The sequence below is a fragment of the Chlamydotis macqueenii genome, chromosome W, assembly GCF_036417535.1.
Source record: "Chlamydotis macqueenii isolate bChlMac1 chromosome W, bChlMac1.mat, whole genome shotgun sequence".
Lineage (NCBI taxonomy): Eukaryota > Metazoa > Chordata > Aves > Otidiformes > Otididae > Chlamydotis > Chlamydotis macqueenii.
Window position 1 is genome coordinate 15,433,706 of NC_141592.1, and position 26,364 is coordinate 15,460,069.

A 26,364-nucleotide genomic window follows, 5' to 3' on the forward strand; every position below is an offset into this window, starting at 1 on the left:
TGGGATTGTTGCATGATGCATCTGGAGCTCGCAGATGGTAAATCTGGCGCAGCTGGTGAATCACGTCCATGGTCTGTGAGTGGAAAATGATGATCTCGAGGAAGCTGTTGGGCACCAGTTCTGATTCCATCACTGCTGCATCTCACTCAGTTTCATTGAAGTTTGTTCTTCACTGATCAGGGAGATTCATGCTGCAATACCTTTGATAGGACATATAATGACTATAGAAAGGATGACATGCAGTTCAAATTATTGGCTATTTTCACCTAAAATCAAATCTCCTTGAAGTAAACATCGGACTGCCCCATCCTCCTGCATCACCCACCAAGTACATCCAGGTCCTTGAGCAAAAGCAATCCCACAAGTGGATTTGCCTTTGCCCAGGGGAGGAATAACCCAGACTGTCTTCCCCAACATATTTCTTACATGCACCACAGGGACTTTATCCCCTTCAACAGTATGTAAAAGTTCAGATTGGGCAGGGCCAGCTCGATTGGTGGATCCCCGAGCGTTGACTAACCAGGTGGCTTTTGCTAAATGTGTATCCCATTTTTAGAAGGTCCCACCACCCATTGCTTTCAGTGTAGTTTTTAACAGTCCATTGTACCACTGGATTTTTCCAGAGGCTGATGCGTGATAGGGGATGTGGTATACCCACTTGATGCCGTGCTCTCTGGCCCAGGTATCTATGAGGTTGTTTTGGAAATGGGTCCCATTGTTTGACTCAATTCTTTCTGGGGTGGCATGTCACCAGAGAAATTGCTTTTCAAGGCCTAGGATAGTGTTTCGAGTGGTGGCATGTGATACAGGATATGTCTCTAGCCACCCAGTGGTTGCTTCCACCATTGTAAGCACATAGCACTTGCCTTGGTGGGTTTGTGGGAGTGTGATGTAATCAACCTACCAGGCCTCTCCATATTTATACTTCAGCCATCGTCCTCCATACCAAAGAGGCTTTAACCGCTTGGCCTGCTTAATTGCAGCGCATGTTTCACATTCATGGATAACCTGTGCAATGGTATCCATGGTCAAGTCCACCCCTCGATCACGAGCCCATTTGTATGTTGCATCTCTTCCTTGATGGCCTGAGGTGTCATGGGCCCACCGAGCTAAAAATAATCCACCTCTGTGTTGCCAGTCTAGGTCCACTTGGGAACCTTTAATCTTAGCAGCTTGATCCACTTGCTGGTTGTTTTGATGTTCTTCAGTGGCCCGACTCTTGGGTACATGGGCATCTATGTGATGTACTTTTACAACCAGATTCTCTAACTGGGCAGCAATATCTTGCCACAATGTGGCAGCCCAGATGGGCTTGCCTCTACGCTGCCGGTTGCTCTGCTTCCATTGCTTTAACCACCCCCATAGGGCATTGGCCACCATCCATGTGTCAGTGTAGAGATAGAGCACAGGCCATTTTTCCCGTTCAGCGATGTCTAAAGCCAGCTGGATGGCTTTCACCTCTTGAAACTGTCTTGATTCACCTTGGCCTTCAGTGGCTTCTGTGACTCCTCATGTAGGACTCCACACAGCAGCTTTCCACTTCCGATGTTTTCCTACAATACGACAAGACCCATCAGTATGCTTAAATAGTTAACTTAGTCAATATCAAGATCAAGATCTGAGATAGCTGCGAGAAACCTGCCAACACATATGTGGTGATTAGAGTATCCTAGAGGTATTCAAAATTCTCAAAAGCTGTTGAAATTAGCTTGGCAAAGTGGGGGAAGCTGTAAACAGATGTTGTGTCCCCCCCGTGGCCTGCCTTCCCAGACCAAACCAAGAGGTATAATCCCAAACAACACCCACGAGATGGCTCCCAGAATACTCAGGTGGTGCCGTCGCTGCCTCTTCACTCTGCGCACTGTGCACTGCCATTGAATACAAATATGAAATCGGTCCCGTTACCAGTGATCTAACCAAACCAGCCAGTGTCACATAGAACAGAAGAGCAATACTTTTAATCCCAGAACTGATAAACCATGCAGAAACACCGACAAGCAGCAGCAAGTAGGGTGCTGCCCAGTACAGCTCTAAAAACAACTCCAAGAGCAAATAAACCAACATTGTGACCAGCGATGACCAAACCGACAATGAATGCTTGTAACAAGTCTGTTCTAAACACTCTTTTCAAACTCCTTATCTCAACCCTTCAGGACTGACATGGGGCTTGAACCTCAGACTAAAGTCTGACAATCTCCCAAGTGATCTAGTCAGTCCCCTTCGTGCCCCACATTGGTCACCAAAAGGACTGTTGTGGTTTAGCCGTAGTCACCACACAGTTTCTCGCTCACCCTCCCCAGCAGGATGGGGGAGAGAAATTGGGAAGGAAGGAAAACTCGTGGGTTGAGATGAAGACAGTTTACTAAAATAGCAAAGGAAAACTACAATAATAACAAAATGCAAGGATGTTAATATATACAAAATGAACAATGCACGATTTCTCACCACCCAACGTCCCAATGACCAATACAGCCCGTCCCGAGCAGCGATCACGGAAACAAAACCGAGCATCAAGCAAAGGCGCAAAAGGGAGACAGCAAGGTAGAGGGAACAATGACAGCAAGCGAGAGGAGAGAGATGAGATGGTCCCCTCACCGGACAACCCCCACTTATATACTGAGCATGACTTTTATGGCATGGAATACTCTCTTTGGCCAGTTTGGGTCAATTATTCTGTCTGTCTTTTTCCCAGCTTTCTGTGCCTGCACATGAGTGAGACCTGGAAAGCTGGACAGTGTCCTTGGTCTCATTAGCAACTACTCATAATATTAGTGTGTTTATCAACATTTTTCACATACAAGATCCAAAACACACTGGCTACTGAGAGGAAAATTAACTCCATCCCTGCTGAAACCAGGACACTGCCTCTTTCTTTATTTATTTTACTTTCTCCCTTGCTCCCCTCCCTCTCCCTCTCTCCCTCTCACTCCTTCTGTCTCTCTTTGTGACATGGTCTGAAAAAGTCAGCCTGTAAAATGAAAACTTTTCAATAAACTTCTGAAAAGACTTTCAAGAATTGTAATGATCAACTATTTTTAGTACCAGAGATCATTGCACATTCTCGCTCTACTTAAAAATAATGAAATTTAAAATTGTTTCAGAATATAACACTGTAAAGTGCAGATTTGGTTGTGTTCTGGTTTTATTTAGTGAGGGGGGGCTACGGTGGTAGCTTCTGTAAGAAACCGCTAGAAGTTGTTCCCCTTTGTTCAGTGGACTCGGCCGGGCCTAGGGCGGACCCGCTGCTGGCCAAGGCCAAGCCAATTGGTAGCAGAACATTCCCTGATAACGCCTCTGCAATAACGTATTTAAGAAGGGGAAAACAGAAAATAAAGGAGAGAAGATGTGAAGAAGCTGAGCAGGGGCAGTGAGGGAGAGGCATGAGACTTGTGGGCCTTGCAGGCCTCACCCTCTGGCCTCCTGCCAGGCAGCAGACTGGGCCCAACTCAGCCCAGCACAGCTGCAAGAAGTGGAGAGGAGATGAGATGTGAAGAGAACCTGAGAGGCATCTGCCTGCCTGTTGTGAAGAATTTATTGTGAGAGGAATGGCTGCAAATGCCAAGGTCACTGAAGAAGGAGAGGGAGGAGTAATGCTGCTCCTGGCCAAGATTCCCCTGCAGCCTGTGGTGCAGCCCATTGTGGAGCAGGTTGTCTCCCTGCAGCCCATGGAGGTCCATGGAGGAGTAGAGATCCACCTGCAGCCTGTGGAGGACCCCACACTGGGGCAGGTGGATGCCTGAAGGAGGCTATGGCCCGTGGAGGGCCTGCTGGGACAGCCGTTCTGGAGGGACTGCACCCCGTGGAAGAAATGACCCACGCCGGAGCAGTTCCATGAAGGACTGTGGCCCGTGGGAGGGACCCCATGATGGAGCAGAGGAGGAATGTGAGGAGTTCTTCCCCCAATGACGAAGCAACGGCGTAAAACAACGCGTGATGGATGAACTGACCGTGACCCCCATTCCCTCTTCCCCTCTGTGCCGCTCGGTGTGGGGGAAGGTAGTATAGATAATGTTAAGCCTGGGAAGAGGGAGGTGTGGGGAGAGGTTATCATGTTCTCTGTCTCATTCTCCTGCTAGTTTTAGAATTAAATGAATAGTTTTCCCCAAATAATTCTGTTTTACTCATAATGGTAACTTTAAGGATTTCTCTCTGTCCTTATCTCAAACCTCGAGCCGTTTTTCCTTATATTATCTCTCCCTATTCCCTCGGAGGGTGGGGGGAGTGAGAGAGAGACTGCGTAGTCTGGTTCCAATCGGGGCTGAACTACGACAGGTTGACATGTCCTCTTATTGTAATATGGGAGAGGAGTGCATTCTGTTTCTTCAGTATTGAAGAACTGGATTAAGGCAATAGATTTGAAAGTCTGGAGAACATTTAAAATATCCCCTAATTTCCTGGATAACAAACATCACAGAATGTTGCTCGATAATCTTTATGCAGTACCCTTAACATACGTTAAAGCTCTTCTTTTGTTCTTGGCTGTTATATGAACTGATGAACTGTTTTTTAATTATTTCAGAAGTACCTTCTACATGTGTTATAGAATACTATGTTATATTGTATCTGCACATTTCTTATTTGTTTCAGAGGATCATTTGAGGAAAATTAGTATTTAGATTAGATTAATCTTAAACTGTATCAGCTTGACGTAAGGATCCATTTAGGGTCATGACCACATTAAATGATGTTGTGACTGCACTTTCGCTATTGAAATCTTATCATAAATTGTACCTCCTTACCATCTTTGCAGTCATTATGCCTATTGACCATAATGTGTTTTGTGTTTTCTAATGGGAACAATGTGCTTTGGGTAAGAGAGTACAGCTGGGTCCTCTGCTGTTCCTCATTTCTTGATAAATCTTGATTCACTTCGGAAGTGGAACAGTGAAGTTTAATGTTTGAAAATTGTCTCTGATCAATAGCCTTGTTTACATAAGAGAATTGATGCTTTTTTTTTTTAAAGCTCATTTTGAGTTGCATTTTTAGTGGTCAGAAGCATAAAAGAAATGCCTGATATTCTGGTGAGTGAGTAAAAAAGCAGTTAAAATAATGTAAATTTGGGGTCTTGTTCCTGGATGTGTATAGTTGGAAGTGAAACTGAGCACTTCCATGAAGTGAGTTTGTATTCTCCCTACCACCACCTTGATTCCTGAGAATTCAAACTTTAGTGACTCACAGTATACTTTGGACACGTAACTTCACAGAGGAGACATCCACTTTTATTGAAAAAACTGTCTCTGGGTGATGCCTTCATAGGTCAGAGGAAGAGTTTTCACTCCAGAGCATAAGACTCCCCTCAAAACATCGAAATGAGCAGAATCATAGAATCATAGAATGGTTTGAGTTGGAAGAAACCTTAAAGATCATTTAGTTCCAACCCTCTCACCATGAGCAGGGACATCTTTCAATAGATCAGGTTGCTCAAAGCCCTGTCCAACATGACCTTTAATGTTTCCAGGGATGGGGCATTCACAACTTCACTGAGCAACCCATTCACCATCCTCATAGCAAAAAATTTTCTTCCTTTTATTCAATCTAAATCTACCTTCTTTCAGTGTAAACTCATTGCCCCTTGTCCTGTCACTACAGCCACTGGCAAAAAGTCTTTCTACATCTTATAAGTCCCCTTAATATATTGAAAGGCTGCAATAAGGTCTCCCTGTAGCCTTCTCTTCTCCAGGCTGGACAATTTCAACTCTCTTAGCCTGTCTTCATAGGAGAGGTGTTCCAGCCCTCTGATCATTTTTGTGGCCCTCCTCTGGACTCACTCCAACAGGTCCATGTCTTTCCTGTACTGAGGACTCCAAACCTGGATGCAGTACTCCAGGTGGAGTCTCACTACAGTGGAGTAGAGGGGCAGAATCACCTCCCTTGATCTGGTGGCCATGCTTCTTCTGATGCAGCCCAGGATGCAGTTGGCCTTCTGGGCCCCAAGGGCACATTGCCAGCTCATGTCCCATTTTTCATCCACCATCACCCCCAAGCCCCTCTCCTCAGGGCTGCTCTCAATCCTTTCATCCCCCAGCCTGTATTGATACTGGGGGTTGCCCTGACCCATGTGCAGGACCTTGCACTTGGCCTTGTTGAACCCCATGAGATTCACATGGGCCCATTTCTCCAGCCTATCAGGGTTCCTCTGAATGGCATCCTGTCCCTCAGGCATGTCAGCTGCACCACTCAGCTTGGAGTAATCTGCAAACTTGCTGAGGGTGCACTCAAGCCCACTGTCTGTGTCACTGATTAAGATATTAAACAGTGCTGCTCTCAATACAGACCCCTGAGGGACACCACTAGTCACTGATCTCCATCTGGACATTGAGCTGTTCACCACTACTCTCCGGATGCAACCATCCAGCCAATTCCTTAGCCACTGAACAGTCCATCCATCAAATCCATCTCTCTCCAATTCAGAGAGAAGGATTGTGGGGGGAGCTGTTCACCACTACTCTCCGGATGCAACCATCCAGCCAATTCCTTAGCCACTGAACAGTCCATCCATCAAATCCATCTCTCTCCAATTCAGAGAGAAGGATTGTGGGGGACCATGTCAAAGGCCCTACAGAAGTCCAGACAGATCATATCCGTAGCTCTTCCCTTGTCCACTGATGTAGTCACTCCACTTACCTTGCCCTTGCACAGCCTTAAGGCAGGGCTGTCGCTCAGCCTGGGACAGTGCGCAATACCACACATCAATCTCCTGCTTGCATTCCTGTTGAGCTCCTCTTGTTACATAGCTACTTGTCTGAACAGTTCTTCCAGCTGAGCACACTTGTGCAGCTATGACATCCATCACTGCCTTCAGGTGCTAGGAGGACTTCCAGATACCGGAGCCTGAGGACTAGACAGCTATATTGATCCTTGGGAGGTCTGTTTGGGAGGAGATGTCAGCATAGGTAGGCTGTAGTCCTTCTGTTTGGGTTACAGCCAGTAACAGCAGATGGACACCATTTTCTTTCAGTAGATCACCTCAAAGTCCCAGGGCAGAGGAGAAAGGGACAGCAGGTACCAGCAAGAGGGGAAGGAAAAGAAGGGGCCCAACCTCAGGCAACAGAGTTGTTTAGGGCAGAATTTGACATTTAGGAGTCCTTCAGTTCCAACTAGTGCTTGTTTTCTTGGAATGTGTCTGTAAATGTAATATATGGGAAGAATAGAACCTATTATGGTAAGTAAACCTGCTCCCCCCTTGGGCATCTGTGCCTGATAATGCAGAGTGAACACCCCCAACTTCTATAGACTTCTTTTGAAGTAAAAGGCCCTTTGCACCTTGCAAGTGTAGCTGGTAGCATTACACTTTTAGACCCTGTACTGTACTAGAATCACTGTTCATTGAGTTTGTGAATGAATTATTGTGTGAGATGTGTTTGTAAGTTAAGGGTAAGTGGACTGCTTTCTTTTAATAATCTCCTTTCATTCTAGATGTAAAAATGTTAATTTTCTTTCAGATGCTTCAGGCGTGCTCAGTCCAACATCTACCAGTAACATATGCAGCGTTTCCGCCTCTGATTTCTAACGACCCATTCCTTTTGCATCCTCCTCACCTCTCTCTGCATCACCCATCTCACCTGCCACCTCCGGGGCAGTTTGTTCCCTTCCAAGCACAGCAGTCGCGTTCAGTAAGTAATGCTTCTTATCCTCTCTCCTGAAATATTTGGGGGCTGATCAGCAATTAATGCTCTTGTCCTCCTAATAACATTCTGGTTGAGAGAACAAATGGATCTGTTTTACAGTAAGTAATAGGGTATTGTAGTAGTGCTACCTGAGCAAGACTTAGTCTGAAGAAAAAAAAAAAAGAAAAAGTATTGTTTTGAAATTCATTTTGATTCTCTTAAGATTTCCTCAACTGTTGCCCACTCTGTTTCCCTGGAGGCCTGTACTCCTGTCAGTCTGACATAAGTTTGCTTCATGTACTGCTTCTGCAGGTGGTGTTCTTCCAGAAAGTAAATGAGAAGATAGAGACCTAAGTGTAGCGTAGCAGTGGTCTCAGAGAAAAGAAATTGTAGAGAGAGCACAAAGCATTATTCCAATTGCACGGTTCTACTACATTAATTCACACTTTATTTAAAGTGACCACAGTATCCCCCCCGAACACTAGTGTGAAAAGTATTACTTTAAACCTTCTACAGCCTACTGGAACCTTTTTTCTCCCCTGCTTATGGAAATTATTGACTCTTTTCACTTAAACAAACTTGACTGAAGAGTTAATGCCTTCATAATAGGGTTTATGCAAACATGAGAGAGAGAAGATGCATTACATTTTGTAATTTCTACTTACTAATCTTCTGCCAGAGGTTAGTGATTTCCACTTACTTTGTGCCTGTTTCTTTGGAGCTCTACCAATATTTCACTAATACAGAAATACAAAATAATTTCAGTCTTACAAATACTGCTGTGTTAAATGTCAGATGTTGGCACTATTGTAACAATTTCATTATAGTCATGGAGGACTGGTTCTGCATGGTTTTCTCTGGTAATCAGGATGTCTTCCCTCAGAAAATGTAGGGGCTTCTTTCTTCACTTAGATTGCTAATTTAGCTTCAGGAATAGGCTCCCTTGTTAACTTTTAGCTCTGTTCGATAGCTTGATTTTTTGCTGTCAAGTCTTACTAGAAGAATTATTGCCTTTAAAATGCTGGCTATTTAAAGCTTGTTCGGGAGAATGGGGAAACAATTTTCCTTTTCCTTTGCTTCCACAAGATGACTTTCATATCTGACTGTTTTGAAACATATGGCCTTTAGTACTGGGAAAAGAAGGGTGAATTAGTGAAATAGTAGAGTTAAGGTTTTCCTGAAAAATGAGACCAAAATGATCTGAGATTTGAATTGATCTTTCCTAATAGCAAAAGTATAGTTTCAAGATAATGTATCTAGCCTAAACACGGCAATCGATTATTTATAAGTATAATTCACGGTGTTCATAATTAAGTTTTTTGCTTCACAGGGAAATGCTGAATTATTTTTGTAAGAAACTTCTTAACTCTTCATACATCAGTGTGTCTTCAATTATTCCTTATGGTAGTGAAGTAGAACTATTTTCTTCAGTTTGAGAACGTCTCTATTAAGGAAGTCAGTTGCTGCCTTATATATGCAGACTGATGAAAGGGATCACAGGATCAGAGGATAATTCAGGTTGAAAGACACCTCAGGAGGTCTCTAGTTCAACCTTCTGTTCAAAACAGGATCAGCTATGAGGTCAGGTGAGGGTGCTCAGGGCTTTTTCCAGTTGGGTCTTGAAAACCTCCAAGGATGGAGACTACACAAACTCTCTAAGCTCCTGTTCCACTGCTTGACTGCCCTCATGGTGAAAAAGCTTCTCTTTGTATTTAGCTGGAACCTCTTTTGTTTTGACTTATGCCCATTGTCTCTTGTCCTTCCACCATGCACCACTGTAAAGAGCATGGCTCCATCTCTGAGATCAGATCTCTGCAGGTATTAGAAGGCTGCTGTTAGGTGTCCTTCTCCCCTCTCCCAAGCCTTTTCTTCTCCTGGCAGAAAAAGACCGGTTCCCTCAAGCTCTTCTAATAGGACAAATGCTCCAGTCCCCTGACCATCTCAGTGGCCGCCTTTGCTGCCAGGGCACACTGTTGGCTCATGTTCAGCTTGCTGTCTACCGAGGGCCCCAGGGCCTTTTCAGTAGAGCTGCTTCACAGCCGGTCATTCCCCATTCTGTATTGTTGCCAGAGCTTCTTCCTTCCCAGGTGCAGGACTTGGCATTTGTCCTTGTTGGTTTTTTATGATTTGTTCTCATAAGGTTTCTGTTGGCCATAGAATCATAGAATCGAATCATAGAATCATAGAACGGTTTGGGTTGGAAGGGACCTTTAAAGGTCATCTAGTCCAACCCCCCTGCAAGGAGCAGGGACGTCTTCAACTAGATCAGGTTGCTCAGAGCCCTGCCCAACCTGGCCTTGAATGTTTCCAGGGATGGGGCATCCACCACCTCTCCAGGCAACCTGTTCCAGTGTTTCACCACCCTAATTGGAAAAAATGTCTTCCTTATATCCAGTCTAAATCTACCTCCCTCTATTTTAAAACCATTACCCCTTGTCCTATTGCAACAGGCCCTGCTGAAGAGTTTCTCCCTGTCTTTCTTATAAGCCCCCTTTAAGTATTGAAAGGCTGCAATCAGGTCTCCTCGGAGCCTTCTCTTCTCCAGGCTGAACAACTCCAGCTCTTATTTTCACAGAGGCACCACCAACACCGCTGAATGGCTCAACTTTGGCCTGCAGTGGTTCAATTGCCTAGCCAGCTGGAACCAGCTGTGTCTGGCACAAGGCAGTTCCTAACCTCTTCCCACAGAGGCCACCCCTGCAGCCTCCCCCACTGCCAAAACCTTGCCACATATACCCAGTACAACTCCATAACATTTCCACAACTCCTCAGAACATATAATTGGAGTTGTGGTTTTTATGTAGTAAAAAAAAAAACCATTAAAATTGGTTTTCTATTAATACAACAAACCCTATGTTTCTTTTAGCCACGTCAAAGGATAGAGAATGAAGTAGAACTGCTTGGAGAACATCTTCCTATAGGAAGCTTTACCTACCCTCCGTCAACTCATCCACCAACATTGACTTCCTCAGCTCCTATCCAATTCTTAACCCATGATCCTTTACACCAAGAGGTTTCATTTGGAGTTGTAAGTATTGCTTTTTGTACTCCATCCTCATGCATGCTGAGTTCAAGTTCTTGATCTTTGCTCTAAGTTATAACCATTTTATTGAAAAATGGCATTTTTGCAATTGAATTTCATTAGTGGCTGCAGCTGTGGAAAGTCAGGGTGGTTGCATTTTATGGTTAGACTTACTTCATATAGTCTGAGGGCTCAAACTTGGAAGAATGAAAACATGCTAACAAAATCTTTGAGTGATCTTTTTTCATAAAAGTAAATGTCTCAAGGCCTCTGAATATAATTTCAGTAGTGGTGTGTGAATTTTGATTATAAAAATCTGCTAACATTTTTTTCACTATTGAATATTCTTAGAAAAAAACAATTTTTGTCCAAGTTGCAATTCTTTACCTGCTCTCATTTTAGTAGAGAGTGCAAGATGTGTTAAACAGTCATACTGAGGACTTATGTAAGTAAACTAAAGAGCTTTGCACGCAAATCAAAACAGGAAAATAGTCTTTTTCTCCTATGGGAAGAATGTGTTGAATCTTTAAGCTTGAATGTCTCTTTAGGCACTATACCTGTATGCAATTGAAAGACTACAGTCCCTCCTCCCAAAAGTGAATGTAATCGAGCCCAACTCTGAATATGATTTCTTTATGTATTAATTTTAAACCTTACTCTTTTTTTAAACTGATTTTGCTCTGGATCATCCTGGCAGTGCCCCCTAATGGATATTTGGCTTATGCCAGCAAAAGAACTCCTGTATATATGTTGTTTAAAACCCTCATTCCTACCCAACCAGTTGCACAAGCCAGCACACTGTGTCAGGTTGAAAGCCCTCAGCTTTTGGTTTGCAGCATGTTCACCAATTCAGGTCCTGCCTCTCCAAACCAGCCCGTATATAGACTGAGCCTTACAAAATGCTTATTATCTAACTTGCAAGGGTTTCTGGTTAACATTGTTACTTTTTTTCCTGTGGGATAGTATAATTGTATATTACTGATAAGATTTTGTAATCAAAACAATTGTTTGAAAAGGCTGATATTTTTTGGCTTGGACAAGGATGGATTTTTTTGGATAATGGCTTATTTAAAATGCATTTCAACATTCATTTTTAATTTAATTTCATTATTAAATAAGAATAAAATATTGACATTTTTCTTCCTTTTTATAGCCTTTCCCACATTTTATGCCTCGAAGATTCACAGGGCGCAGTAGATACAGGTCACAGCAACCAATACCACCACACTCGTACCATCCCAGCCTATTACCATATGTGTTGTAAGTCCAAAGCACATTATTCTTATAGACTACTAAATAACTCTGTAAGCTAGTTGATCCCCTCAGTGTTTTTTTTATGTTTGGACTCTACCACAGGGTACAGACAGTTCAGACAATCTCAAAGAGTAAGAAAACTTGTAGTTATATTTAAAGTTCCAGTCTATTTGAACAGCATATATATCTGAGCAAGGAAAAAACAAGTACAAGTGAGTAGTTTGATGATAATGTAGTTTTGGGATCTGCTAGGCCTCTTCTTTCTGTTGAAATCTCCTTAAAGATGTTCAATGTAGAATGGTTACACTTGATTCTTGGACAGTAGTTTGGAGTTATACCCATGGTTACATCCTAAAGTCTACTTATTTTAGGATAAAGATATAACAGTCCTTACAAAAAAAAAAAAAACCAAACCAAAACCAACAAACAGGCAAATCAATTTACTCTTAATTAATTACTGAATCATAATGAGAGGAACCTTCTGGGTATGGATGTGGTTTTTTTTGTTTGTTTGGGGGGCTTGCTTTCTTCTGAACTGATAATCTGTTACAGCATTTGAACTTCTGCACCCGATTAACCATTTCTGGAAGAGAAGGGGTTGGAGAAGTAACATAAAGGAATTATTAGTAACCTTTTAAAGTAGATCTCATCTGCGGTAGTTTAGATGTGTGACATGGAATTTATTGTTCTTTGTAGATTCCCTTTTTGAAATTAATACAAAATGCTTAGAAAAATGAGGATTTATTTTAAAGGTGTCATTGACAGGGAGATAATCCAACTTTGTCCTTTGTTATTTTGCCACAACATCTATAGTTTCTGACTTTGCAGTTTGACTTGCATCAAAATAGCACCAGGATATATGATTCAGTGAAGTTTTTAAACTTTTCATTGTGCATTCTGACAAAGTCTGCTCTGATGTTATAGCTGATTGCCTGTCTACTCCAGGACAGTGTGTCACAATCATTCCTGATTAATTTAATTAGATGACATTTATAGTGCTGTGGTTTTTTTTATTTCTATGATTATGCATTAAACTTTGACCCGTATTACTCTCTTGGATGGAGATGCTTTTTTAACTTAAAATAAAAAACAGAAAAATGACGCACTCTTGCCTTTATATCTGAAGAGGTTTTTCTCTGGCCAAATCCATGTTATATGGGAATGTATAATTGGGACTGCTGTCAATGAGGAAGTTGTCCCAGTACTATATTGTAATTATCTTTGTTATGTGTATTATCAAAAAGGAGACTCAAGGGTGACCTCATTGCTCTCTACAGCTTCCTGAGGAGGGGAAGTTGAGAGGGAGGTGCTGATCTCTTCTCCCTGGTATCCAGTCATGAGATGCATGGGAATGGTTCAATGTTATGTCAGGGGAGGTTCAGACTTGGAATTAGGAAACATTTCTTTATTGAGAGGGTGGTCAAGCACTGGAACAGGCTTCCTAGAGAGGTGGTCGATGCCCCATGCCTGTCAGTGTTTAAGAGGCATTTGGACAACGCCCTTAATAACATGCTTTAACTTTTGGTCAGCCCTGAATTGGTCAGACAGTTGGACTAGATGATAGATGTAGGTCCCTTCCAACTGAACTATTCTATTCTAGCCTAATCTAGTCTAGTCTATTCAAGTGCTTGAATGCATTTGTATGGGGGAGCTAAGTGAACTTGGGTTATTTGTCTTTGGTGATAGTCCATCTATTTTAAAAAGTCAAATTTAAAATCAGAAACTCTGTTCAATATTAATATTAACTCTGTGATGCAAGCTATCAAGAGAATAATTTCGGTAATAACACTGAGTCTTACTGTAAGTATGTTCTGGTTTTGTTAGTGAGGGGGGGCCTAAGGTGGTAGCTTCTGTAGGAAACTGCTAGAAGTTGCTCCCCTTTGTTCAGTGGACTCGGCCGGGCCTAGGGCGGATATGCTGCTGGCCAAGGCCGAGCCAATTGGTAGCAGAATGTCCCGTGATAACGCCTCTGCGATAACGTATTTAAGTAGGGGAAAACAGAAAAAAAAAGGGGAGAAGATGTGAAGCAGCTGAGCGGGGGGCAGAGAGGGGGAGGCGCGAGCCTTGTGGGCCTTGCAGGCCTCACCCTCTGGCCTCCCGCTGGGCAGCCGACTGGGCCCAACTCGGCCCGGCCTGTCTGCAAGAAGTGGAGAGGAGATGAGAAGTGAATGAGATGTAAAAAGGATCCTGAGAGGCGTCTGCCAGCCTGTTGTGAGGAACGGCTGCAGACGCCAAGGTCAGTGAAGAAGGAGGGGGAGGAGTAATATGGCTCCTGGCCAATATTCCTCTGCAGCCTGTGGTGAAGACCATGGTGGAGCAGGTTGTCCCCCTGCAGCCCATGGAAGTCCACGGAGGGGCAGAGATCCACCTGCAGCCCGTGGAGGACCCCACACCGGGGGAGATGGAGGCCTGAAGGAGGCTGTGGCCCATGGAGGGCCTGCTGGGACAGCTGTTCTAGAGGGACTGCACCCCGTGGAAGAGATGACCCACGCCAGAGCAGTTCCATGAAGGACTGTGGCCCGTGGGAGGGACCCCACGCTGGAGCAGAGGAAGAATGCGAGGAGTTCTTCCCCCGACGATGATACAGCGGCGTAAAACAACGCGTGATGAACTGACCGTGACCCCCATTCCCTTTTTCCCCTCCCGTGCCGCTCGGGAGGGGAGGTAGTATAGATAATGTTAAGCTTGGGAAGAGGGAGGGGTGGGGGGAGGTTATCTTGTTCCCTGTCTCATTCTCCTGCTAGTTTTAGAAATAAATGAATAGTTTTCCCCAAGTCGAGTCTGTTTTGCCCGTGACGGTAACTTTAAGAATTTCTCCCCGTCCTTATCTCAAACCTCGAGCTGTTTTTCTTATATCATCTCCTCCTATTCTCTCAGAGGGTGGGGGGAGCGAGAGAGAGACTGCGTAGTCTGGTCCCGATTGGGGCTGAACTACGACAGTTATTTTGGCGCCCAACGTGGGGCTCGAGGAATTTGAGATAAGGACTGAATTTAATTGGGAGCGGTAACGGGCAAAACAGGGATTGAACTCGATAAAAGAGCAAAATGATTATGGGGGAATTTATGTTCTGATTGTGGTGAAGGGATAAGTGGTGAATTGTTTGTTAATTGTCTACCCACTATTGGTGTTGTGAGGATATTATTTTGATTTTGGCGCGGGGAATTCTTTTTCTTCCGTTGATGTGTGTGTAATTTACTTATAATACTTAAATACGTAATTCGCAGAGGCGAGAGGTGGAATGTTCTGGTTTTGTTAGTGAGGGGGGGCCTAAGGTGGTAGCTTCTGTAGGAAACTGCTAGAAGTTGCTCCCCTTTGTTCAATGGACTCGGCCGGGCCTAGGGCGGATCCGCTGCTGGCCAAGGTCGAGCCGATTGGTAGCAGAATGTCCCGTGATAACGCCTCTGCGATAACGTATTTAAGTAGGGGAAAACAGAAAAAAAAAGGGGAGAAGATGTGAAGCAGCTGAGCGGGGGGCAGAGAGGGGGAGGCGCGAGCCTTATGGGCCTTCCAGGCCTCACCCTCTGGCCTCCCGCTGGGCAGCTGACTGGGCCCAACTCGGCCCGGCCTGTCTGCAAGAAGTGGAGAGGAGATGAGAAGTGAATAAGATGTAAAAAGGATCCTGAGAGGTGTCTGCCAGCCTGTTGTGAGGAACGGCTGCAGACGCCAAGGTCAGTGAAGAAGGAGGGGGAGGAGTAACGCGGCTCCTGGCCAAGATTCCCCTGCAGCCTGTGGTGAAGACCATGGTGGAGCAGGTTGTCCCCCTGCAGCCCATGGAGGTCCACGGAGGGGCAGAGATCCACCTGGAGCCTGTGGAGAACCCCACTCTGGAGCAGGTGGAGGCCTGAAGGAGGCTGTGGCCCGTGGAGGGCCCACTGGGACAGCTGTTCTAGAGGGACTGCACCCCGTGGAAGAGATGACCCACACCAGAGCAGTTTCACGAAGGACTGTGGCCCGTGGGAGGGACCCCACGCTGGAGCAGAGGAGGAATGTGAGGAGTTCTTCCCCCGACGATGATACAGCGGCGTAAAACAACGCGTGATGAACTGACCATAACCCCCATTCCCTTTTCCCCCCCGTGCCGCTCGGGAGGGGAAGTAGTATAGATAATGTTAAGCCTGGGAAGAGGGAGGGGTGGGGGGAGGTTATCTTGTTCCCTGTCTCATTCTCCTGCTAATTTTAGAAATAAATGAATTGTTTTGCCCGTGACGGTAACTTTAAGGATTTCTCCCCGTCCTTATCTCAAACCTCGAGCCGTTTTTCTTATATCATCTCCTCCTATTCTCTCAGAGGGTGGGGGAAGCTAGAGAAAGACTGCGTAGTCTGGTCCCGATTGGGGCTGAACTACAACAAAGTATGAGTTGTCATAGCAATATACAAGCAATTTAAAAATGCAATACAGAGAGTATCAAAAAGTGGCACAATTAGCTTTCCTTGACTCCTTAACTTTGAATTTTAATTCTTAATTTCAAATTTAATCTTTTTACTGATTCTTAGAATTTGTTGATTTAAGAAGGATCAATAACATAACTTTACCTCTCCCGTATGTTTGCATACTTTCCTTCAGGAAGATGTTGAGTCTTACTGTTGTTTGTTCGTCTAGCAGATCAGTGCTTCCAGTGCCACCTGCAGTTGGACCAGCTTTCAGTTTTGAGTTGGACGTGGAAGATGGAGAGGTGGAAAACTACGAGGTTGGTGTGTGAAATACAAATTCACGAGGAGCAGAGGTTAACTCAATACATCAACTTAAATGATCTTTTGCTTTTCAAAGACAAAAAGGGATTAAATAAATGTAATGTTTATGAAGACAGAATCTAAAAACATTTTTTCATATTAGTTTCTAACACTGGATGTTAGAAACACTCTTATTTTGTAACTATTGCCTTTCCCCAGAATCTATCATTTCAGATTTATGATGGTTAAATTCCTCAACTTTCCATTGTAGATGTGACTCTTCTTTTCGCATTTTGCTTGATTTTTAAATATCGAGCATAAATATCCTGTTCTTTTGAATATGCTATAGCTTAGTGCTTTTTATGTGCCTTACTAACTTTACAGATTAGTGTTAACATTCTAGGATGATTTCAGGTAAATGTGATGTTGGCAAAATCTCTTAATCTATATTTTCTCTTGACAATAAGGAGAGTACAGCAAGTCACATATTTTGCAATAAAATGTCAGTGATGTCTTACATTATTAAGGGCTGATCCCAGCTCTTGTCCTTGCTGCTTCTCAGGCTGTTGGATTCCCATCAGATTCTGTTCAGAAAACCTCAGCTGCCTCCTACCCCTCCTCATGTATTTATTTCTCCTTGCTTCTGCTCAGAGCTGTGTATTTAAGCAGTTGCATAGCATTTACAGTGTAATGACAAGCTCTCCTATAATGCTGCTTGTGCTAGTTAAAAGAAGCATCATATTGTAGCTGACATGTTGGGCTCCAGGTTTTGGGCTATTTGAGTATCTGTACTCTTTGCATCTTTCATCAAATCTCTTAATTTCTGTGCTTCAGTTCTCTATCAAGTTGATACTGATACTTTTCTGAAGCCCCTCTGAGGGAGTAGAAATTATTTACATGAAGAGCACTTAGTTACAGTGTTCTACCTGTATGAACAAGTGCAAAATTTAATCAGAAAGTGTCTCTATTCAGTTTAATGTCATGCCTTTGTTTCCAAAGGTTCAGCATAAAATCTCTGTGTCTCAATTCAGCTAGCCCAAGAAGTGGAATGGGAGTCAAAAGTTGTCCCTTTAAACTCTTGGCCACATAGAGCTAGGCTCATTGCATATTCCTAGAAAGCAAGTTTGTCAACATTTTCTTCTGGTTACTCATGCTACTGTGTGGGAGATGGGGGAAGGGGGTTCACTTCCAAAGCAAAACATGTATCAAGCTGTGAATATAGCTGCAGGAGTGATTGACAGTTAGGTCTTGGATATTTGAAAATCCTAAAGATACTATCTTATGTAGTTCAGAAGGGTTCATTAATGATCAAACTTTGAAAGACATCTTTCCATAGCGCTTGCAGTTGGAGAGAGAGAGAAGCAAGACTAAATGTGTTTTGACGGAGAGGTGGGTTGTGCTACCTGGTAGAATAGTGACATGGCAGAAGAAATCACTTCTGGTAGAGCTGGAGCTTGTTTGAGCAATGAATGTTTAAAAGTCCAAATTCCTTGTTTTGTAGGCACTGCTGAATTTGGCAGAACGTCTAGGAGAAGCCAAACCTCGAGGACTGACAAAGGCAGACATTGAACAGCTTCCATCTTACAGGTTCAATCCAAGCAATCATCAATCGGAGCAGACGTTGTAAGTACATCTATCTCAAATTTACATAATTTACATCACTACGTTTCCATTCCTTTAGGCTGCAGCCTCAACTAGGCAAATACTGCAACATAAGTGCTCTAAAAGTACTCAAATAAAAAAGATAAATTTTCTTAAACCATTTTTTCAAATCAGATATCATTTATCTTGGCTTTAAAATTCTGCATAGTCTCATTTCAATTAGATGTTCAAATTTAGTTATTCAGTATTTTTTAAAACTTTTCCAAATTTTTATTTGGCATATTAGATATTAAATGGCCGTCATCAACTTGGAATTCAGCCTATACTGAAATATTTTGCAATTACTAAAATTTCAAGTACCTCTGGAAGAGCTTTTGACAGTCTTTGAGTTTTACAGTTATATTTTCTTATTTTTATGACTAATTCTGTTTGAAATATTTACATAGCAGAGAAATGAGCTGCAGGTGGGAGGCAATGAAAGTGATATACAGTGCTGTCAAGTGTTTGAAATTGAACAGAAGAGTTTTTTTCTCTGATCTTCTACTTAGAACAATCTTCAATGTTGTTTTTAACATAGTAGGGAATAAGAAAAAGAAAAGTACCAGATAACTTAAGTTAACTATGTCCCTGGGGAAGAAATGTGTTTATAAAACATGTAGAACAGAATATAGATGTAATTTAAGGAGAAATTTTTCATAGTAAAAATGTGTGTGATTTTTAATCAATTATGGCTTTGAGAAATACTCAAAGCAAGTTTTCTGGTTTGTTTTTTTTTTTAGTATAGCTAAAATTAAAGTTAAAATTGAAAGAAATATGCTATAGGATTTGCACTACCTGTTTATATCAGTAGGCATGAACTCCAGTATTTTGAATTATGGCAATACAATCTATCTACTGCTTGGGCCAGTGAACTCCCATGGGTATGAGTGTGAGCCCTTGTCTGCTTTGGGATTTGAAACCATGGTGAACAAAACAAAAGCAATTCTCATTTTACACTGGTCCACTAGAGATCTATACCCACAAAAGTTTGATCACTGTAAATACTCCAGTGGTTTTAAAAAAAACCTTTTGCAGGCACACCTTATAAGTTGCCTATAGAATATAAATTATTGTTATTAAATGGGAAACTTTATAGATATTTGCTGTCTTTTTTTTTTAGGTGTGTAGTGTGTATGTGTGACTTTGAGGCAAGGCAGCTACTTAGAGTCTTACCCTGTAACCACGAGTTTCATGCCAAGTGTGTTGATAAATGGCTTAAGGTAAATAAAATCTGTGTTGGATGTAATTTATCATGTCCTAGTTTGCAGTTTCATTTTTTCTTCATTTTTCTACTGCATTTTGTCTCTTGTTTCTTGTTTTTAATATTTAGGCTCTGAAGTAACAAAAAAGGGCACAAGCTGAAATTATCTTCTTTCTGTTGTGTCCTTCCACTATAGAAATATTCTTTTTTAGTGATTAACAAAAGATATATATTTGTAATAATAACAAAAGATATTTCTTTGTAATAATAATTGGAATAGGGTTATTTTACAAGGAATATGAGGAGAGTGATCTTCACTGGTAGAATCTCTCATATCACTATGAATTTGAATTCTTGGGGCAAATAAAAAAGTATCTATTTTTATAAGTATATGGTATGATTGAGATTTTTTTTAAAAAAGACTTAGCATTAAATTATTATTTTATGCATGCTATAAAATATTATTTCAAAACAAGTTGACAGGGTGACCTAGCTGGAGGACAGTGCAATAAGTTGACAGATAGAACAGCAGTGGTACAGAAGGTGAGAAGAATAGGAATACAGTTTAGAAGATGATATATAGGGAGACATCTGTACAAGCTGTGCCAGACCTACTGCTAATAAAGTATTCATTCCTTTCCTGTCTCACTTTCTGAAAAAAATTATATTCAGATTTACTTTAATCTGTCTGTAGTCTGTGTTGCAATATAAAATATTCCACAGTCCTATGTGAAAGAAGCACATCAAACATTTCCTAGAGAATTATAGATGCAATCTTATGTTACATTATTTTAAGATATATTTTAAAAATAAAAAAAAATCTCATGCTCTGCTGATAAATGTATACCTATAGAGAATATACATTTTTGACTTGGATAAAGTCCTATCATTTCTAGGCTTTATAAACTCAAGGAAATGACTGCCTCATGCATACAGTAGAATATCCTGTGCATAAAGTAAGGTATTGGATTTGATATTGGCTGGATTTGTTTTTTGGCTAATGAAACATAATGAATAATGATAGGATTTTTTAAAAAAAGAAATATGAAAATAACTTTGAGTTAGAGTAACCAATATATTCAGAGGTTTTTACAGAATGTAGGACTGATGTAAATGTTTCCACAACATTGCTCTTTTTTTTTTTTAGTAGAACTTATTTGGATGAAATATATGCCTGGGTTCAGAATATTGTAGGAGAATATATCTGAGAATCATAGAATCATAGAATGGTTAGGGTTGGAAGGGACCTTCAAAGGTCATCTACTACAATCCCCCTGCAAGGAGCAAGGACATCCCCGACTACACCAGGTTGCTCAGAGCCTCATCCAACCTGGCCTTGAATATTTCCAGGGAGGAGACATCCACCACCTCTCTGGGCAACCTGTTACAGTGCTCTACAACCCTCAGTGTAAAAAATTTTTTCCCAATATCTAATCTAAATCTACCTCCCACTATTTTGAAACCATTACCCCTAGTCCTGTCACATCAGGCCCTACTGAACAGTTTCTCCCCATCTTTCCTGTAGGCCCCCTTGAGGTACTGGAAGACCGCTATCAGGTCTCCCTGGAGCCTCCTCTTCTCCAGGCTGAACAGCCCCAACTCTCTCAGCCTGTCCTCATAGGAGAGGTGCTCCAGCCCTCTGATCATCTTTGTGGCCCTCCTGTGGACCTTCTCCAACTGGTCCATGTCCTTCTGATGTTGGGGGCTCCAGAACTGGACACAGGACTCCAGGTGGGGTCTCACCAGGGCAGAGTAGAGGGGGAGAATCACCTCCCTCGACCTGCTGGCCACGCTCCCCTTGATGCAGCCCAGGATGCGGTTAGCCTTCTGGGCCGCAAGGGTGCATTGCCTGCTCATGTTGAGCTTTTCATCCACCATCACTCCCAAGTCCTTCTCCTCAGGGCTGCTCTTGATCCATTCTCCGCCCAGCCTATATTTGTGCTTGGGATTGCCATGACCCAGGTGCAGGACCTTGCACTTGGCCTGGTTGAACTTCATGAGGTTGGCACGGGCCCACCTCTCCAGCCTGTCAAGGTCCCTCTGGATGGCATCCCTCCCCTCCAGCGTGTCGACGGCACCACACAGCTTGGTGTCATCGGCAAACTTCCTGAGGGTGCACTCTATCCCACTGTCCATGTCGCCAACAAAGATGTTGAACAGGGCCAGGCCCAACACAGACCCCTGAGGAATGCCACTCGTGACCTGTCTCCGCTTGGACACTGAGCCGTTGACCACCACTCTCTGAGTGCGGCCATCCAGCCAATTCCTTATCCACCGAGTGGTCCGTCCATCAAACCCATGTCTCTCCAGTTCAGAGAGAAGGATGTCATGCGGGACAGTGTCAAATGCCTTGCACAAGTCCAGGTAGATGATGTCCGTTGCTCGTCCCTTGTCCACCGATGCTGTCACCGCGTCATAGAAGGTCACCAAATTGGTCAGGCACGATCTGCCCTTGGTGAAGCCATGTTGGCTGTCACCAACCACCTCCTTGTTCTCCATGTGCCTTAGCATGGTTTCCAGGAGAATCTGCTCCATGACCTTGCCAGGCACAGAGGTGAGGCTGACCGGCCTGTAGTTGCCCAGGTCTTCCTTGTTCCCCTTTTTAAAAATGGGGGTTATGTTCCCTCTCTTCCAGTCATCAGGGACCTCATCAGACCACCATGACTTCTCAAATACAATGGCCAGTGGCTTGGCAACTTCATCCGCCAGTTCCCTCAGGACCCACGGATGGATCTCATCAGGTCCCATGGACTTGTGCACCTTCAGGTTCCTCAGATGATCCCGAACCTGCTCTTCTGCTACATTGGGCAGTTCTTAATTCTCCCAGTCCCTGCTTGTGCCTTCCACAGTTTGGGTGGCGGGACAAGAGCCCTTATCGGTGAAGACTGAGGCAAAAAAGTCATGGAGCATCTCAGCCTTCTCCATGTCCTGGGTAACCAGGTCATCCATTTCCTTCCGGAGGGGGCATACATTCTCCCTGTACATCCTTTTGTACCCGACATACCTATAGAAGCCTTTCTTGTTGCTTTTGAGTAGAGTAGAGGGGGAAAATACAATTCTGTCAGGGCTTTAGCCTGCTTTACCTGATCCCTGGCCGCTCGCACAGCCTCTCTATTCCTCCCAGGCTACCTGTCCCTGCTTCCACAAGAATCAACAAGATGACTGTAAACATCTAGTTGTTCTAGCTTGAAAAATATTTTTTAAACCATGCTAACATTCACAGATATTTATTTAGACAGTTTTATATAGTGATTTTCAACTAACTCGAAATAACATATATGCGAGTGTCAGTATAGAATATTTTCCAGTCCCCTGCTACTCACGTCTGTGGTCTGGGGCAAGGGTGAACCATGTTTACATACTGTACTTGTTAAACCATATATTGCATAAAGCTTAGTCATGTCAAGAGCAGTAAGTGCCAGATTCTCTACCTGGGATGGGGTAATCCTGGTTATATGTACAAATTGCGGGACGAGAGGCTGGAGAGAAGCCCCATGGAAAGAGATCTGGGGGTTTGAGTGGATGGCAGGTTGAATATGAGCCAACAGTGTCCTTGGGTGCATCAATCACAGCATAGCTAGCCACTTGAGGGATGTGATTGTCCCACTCTACACTGCACTGGTGCAGCCCCACCTCATGTACTGTGTGCAGTTTTGGGTGCCTCAATATAAGAAGGACATCAAACTATTAGAGTGTGTCCAGAGGAGGGTAACCAAGATGGTGAAAGGCCTCAAGGGCAAGACTTATGAGGAGTGGCTGAGGTCACTTGGTTTATTCAGCTTAGAGAAGAAAAGGCTGATAGGTGACCTCATTGCAGTCTACAACTTCCTCAAGGAGGGCAGCGGAGAGGGAGATGCTGATGTCTCAAGGACACGAGGAAATGGAATGAAGCTGCATCAGGGCATCAGATTGGACCTTAGGAAAAGGTTATTCACTGAGAGGGTGGTCGGTCACTGAAACAGGCTCCCCAGGGAAGTGGTCACAGCACCAAGCCTGTCAGCGTTCAAGGAGCGTCTGGACGATGCTCTTATTCATACAGTTTAGTTTTAGGTAGTACTGCGAGGAGCAGGGAGTTGGACTCAATGATCCTTATGGATCCCTTCCAACTGAAGATATTCTATGATTCTTTGATTCTGTGTGTGGCATAGAGAGGATGTAAACAAGGAACAATAGCTTGCTCCCTCTTCTGAAATGAGAACTAGGACCATTGGGTGTCGTGCACTCCATGACATGGTAGATGCTGGAATTCTGTGAAGGTTGATAAATTTTTTAAAAAATAATTCTTCTCAGAGTTGTTGGTGCAAAGACATTGCATCTGGCTCAAAAAGTACTTGACTCACAGACTTCTGGAAGGTAGGAGAATGTATCAGGGAAATATCATGTATGCTCTTTCTTATGCACCTGCTATCAGTCACTGTTCAGTGTATTTGGTTAAATGAAGCTTCAATCGGACTCAGTATGGCAGTTCTTATGTCACATTAAGCACTTTCAATTGGCAATCAAAGGGTAGTAAAGATAGCCCTTAGAGATCAGTAAAATGGGGAAAAAATAGTTTTGAGTCATTATTTTTTTTTAGTAATCTGAAGTTAACTGTAGCATTTGTGATACAATTTTGTGCTGATGCTTCTAATCAAGCTTAGAAATTGCTGACTTTTAACACTAGTATTGGCTAAAGGATGATTGATTTAGAAAAAAAACATAAGCATAACAATATCAACTAGGCAGGTTTCTCTTTAATTTAAAGATTTGTGTCATCTGAGACTAAAGGGAGTACAGTTACACTATGCCAACACAAAGTTTTAAACTGTGTTTAGGGAGTAGGGTAAAATAACTTGTACATTTTAAAAGTCATATCCCATGTTGATAAACTGTGCAAGGGAACACATTATCATTAGTAAATTTTAGTAAAAATTACTATTCCATTACAAGCTGGTGATGCAACAATAGAAGGCATCAAAGCAAACTTTGACTTATCTACATATTTGGACTTTTGACTGTCCTATATTTATAAAACCCTACATAGAAACACTTTTTCAAGCAATATGAGATAGTCAGGGGAGAACTTATTTTATACTTAATTATGTGTCTATATATTTGTGTTCTGGTTTTGTTTAGTGAGGGGGGGGCCTAAGGTGGTAGCTTCGGTAGAAAACTGCTAGAAGTTGCTCCCCTTTGTTCAGTGGACTCGGCCTGGCCTAGGGCGGACCCACTGCTGACCAAGGCCGAGCCAATTGGTAGCAGAATGTTCCCTGGTAACGCCTCTGCGATAACATATTTAAGAAGGGGAAAACAGAAAGAAAAGTAGAGAAGATGTGAAGCAGCTGAGCAGGAGCAGAGAGGGGGAGGCATGGGCCTCATGGGCCTTGCAGGCCTCACCCTCTGGCCTCTCACCAGCGGGCCAACTGGGCCCGACTCGACCCGACCCGGCTGCAAGAAGTGGAGAGGAGATGAGCTGGATGATGTGAAGAGATTCTGAGAGGTGTCTCTCTGCCTGTTGTGAAGAACTTTTCTTGTGAGAGGAACAGCTGCAGACGCCAAGGTCAGTGAAGAAGGAGAGGGAGTAGTAATGGGGCTCCTGGCCAAGATTCCCCTGCAGCCTGTGCTGATGACCATGGTGGAGCAAGTTGTCCCCCTGCAGTCCATGGAGGTCCACGGAGGAGCAGAGATTCACCTGCAGCCTGTGGAAGACCCCACACCAGGGCAGGTGGATGCCTGAAGGACGCTGTGGCCTGTGGAGGGCCCGCTGGGACAGCCGTTCTGGAGGGACTGCACCCCGTGGAAGAGATGACCCACGCCGGAGCAGTTTCATGAAGGACTGTGGTGTATGGGTGGGACCACACAATGGAGCAGAGGAGGAATGTGAGGAGTTCTTCCCCTGACGATGAAGCAGTGGCGTAAAACAACGCGTGATGGATGAACTGACCACAACCCCCATTCCCTCTTCCCCCCTGTGTCGCTTGGGAGGGGAGGTAGTAGAGATAATGTTAAGCCTGGGAAGAGGGAGGGGTGGGGGGAGGTTATCTTGTTCCCTGTCTCATTCTCCTGCTAGTTTTAGTAATAAATGAATAGTTTTCCCCAAGTCGAGTCTGTTTTGCCCGTGACGGTAACTTTAAGGATTTCTCCCCGTCCTTATCTCAAACCTTGAGCCGTTTTTCTTATATCATCTCCTCCTATTCTCTTGGAGGGTGGGGGGAGTGAGAGAGAGACTGTGTAGTCTGGTCCCGATTGGGGCTGAACTACGACAATATTAGACTACAGTGAGAAGAAAATCTATGTTAAATAAGGCTGAAGACTCATGAAAGAGAGATTAAACAGTGAATGGGACAAGATTGACAACAGAGAGATTGTCCTTTTTGTTTGTCAGTCTTTTCAACTCTCAGTTTCATCATGTTTACAATATCTGGTTGTTTATTGTTATCCTAACTCCTTGAGTCAAAGGAATAAATGAGAAATTTTTTTTTAAAGCAGGATTTAGTCATAGTTCCAAAGAAAAACTTGAAAACATGACCTGTATTCACCCTGAAGACTCAGGCTGTAAATCCTTTTCTTCTAAATGTGGTTCACTTCAGCTAGAAAATTTCTATTTAATGTTTCTTATGATAAGTTCAGTTCATCGTGCCACTCTTATGTTACAGAAAGTTAGCTTACCTGTAGGAATATTAGGTTAAGAGAGGATACACATTGCAGCCTATGATGCATTACACGCACCTAATTAATCTTTACACCAGTTATGTTAAAAAAAAAGGGAATTAAATTTCATTAAATACACAAGAACAAATAGTTGAACGAGGGTCCAGAGATGCTGTGCAACCTCAGTTCTGGATATTTTTAGGATCTAATGGGAGAGAGCCCTGAATAATGTGGTCTGACCTTACAGCTGACCAAGCTTTGAGCAGGAGACTGGACTGGAGACCTCCTGAGGATCATTCCAACATGAATTATTTTATTAATTGATGTATTCTCAACA

General features: G+C 43.2%; 1 protein-coding gene across 1 annotated transcript in view; it reads left to right on the forward strand.

Moving 5' to 3' along the window:
• The window catches only part of LOC147596588 (E3 ubiquitin-protein ligase RNF38-like), a 254,090-nt gene that overhangs the window by 227,124 nt on the left and 602 nt on the right, over positions 1-26,364 (forward strand). The window contains exons 6-11 of the mRNA XM_086769690.1: positions 7,443-7,613; positions 10,474-10,635; positions 11,783-11,889; positions 16,488-16,572; positions 18,057-18,178; positions 19,317-19,416. Of these exons, the coding sequence (XP_086625816.1) occupies positions 7,443-7,613; positions 10,474-10,635; positions 11,783-11,889; positions 16,488-16,572; positions 18,057-18,178; positions 19,317-19,416 (747 nt within the window). The remainder of the gene's footprint in view (positions 1-7,442; positions 7,614-10,473; positions 10,636-11,782; positions 11,890-16,487; positions 16,573-18,056; positions 18,179-19,316; positions 19,417-26,364) is intronic.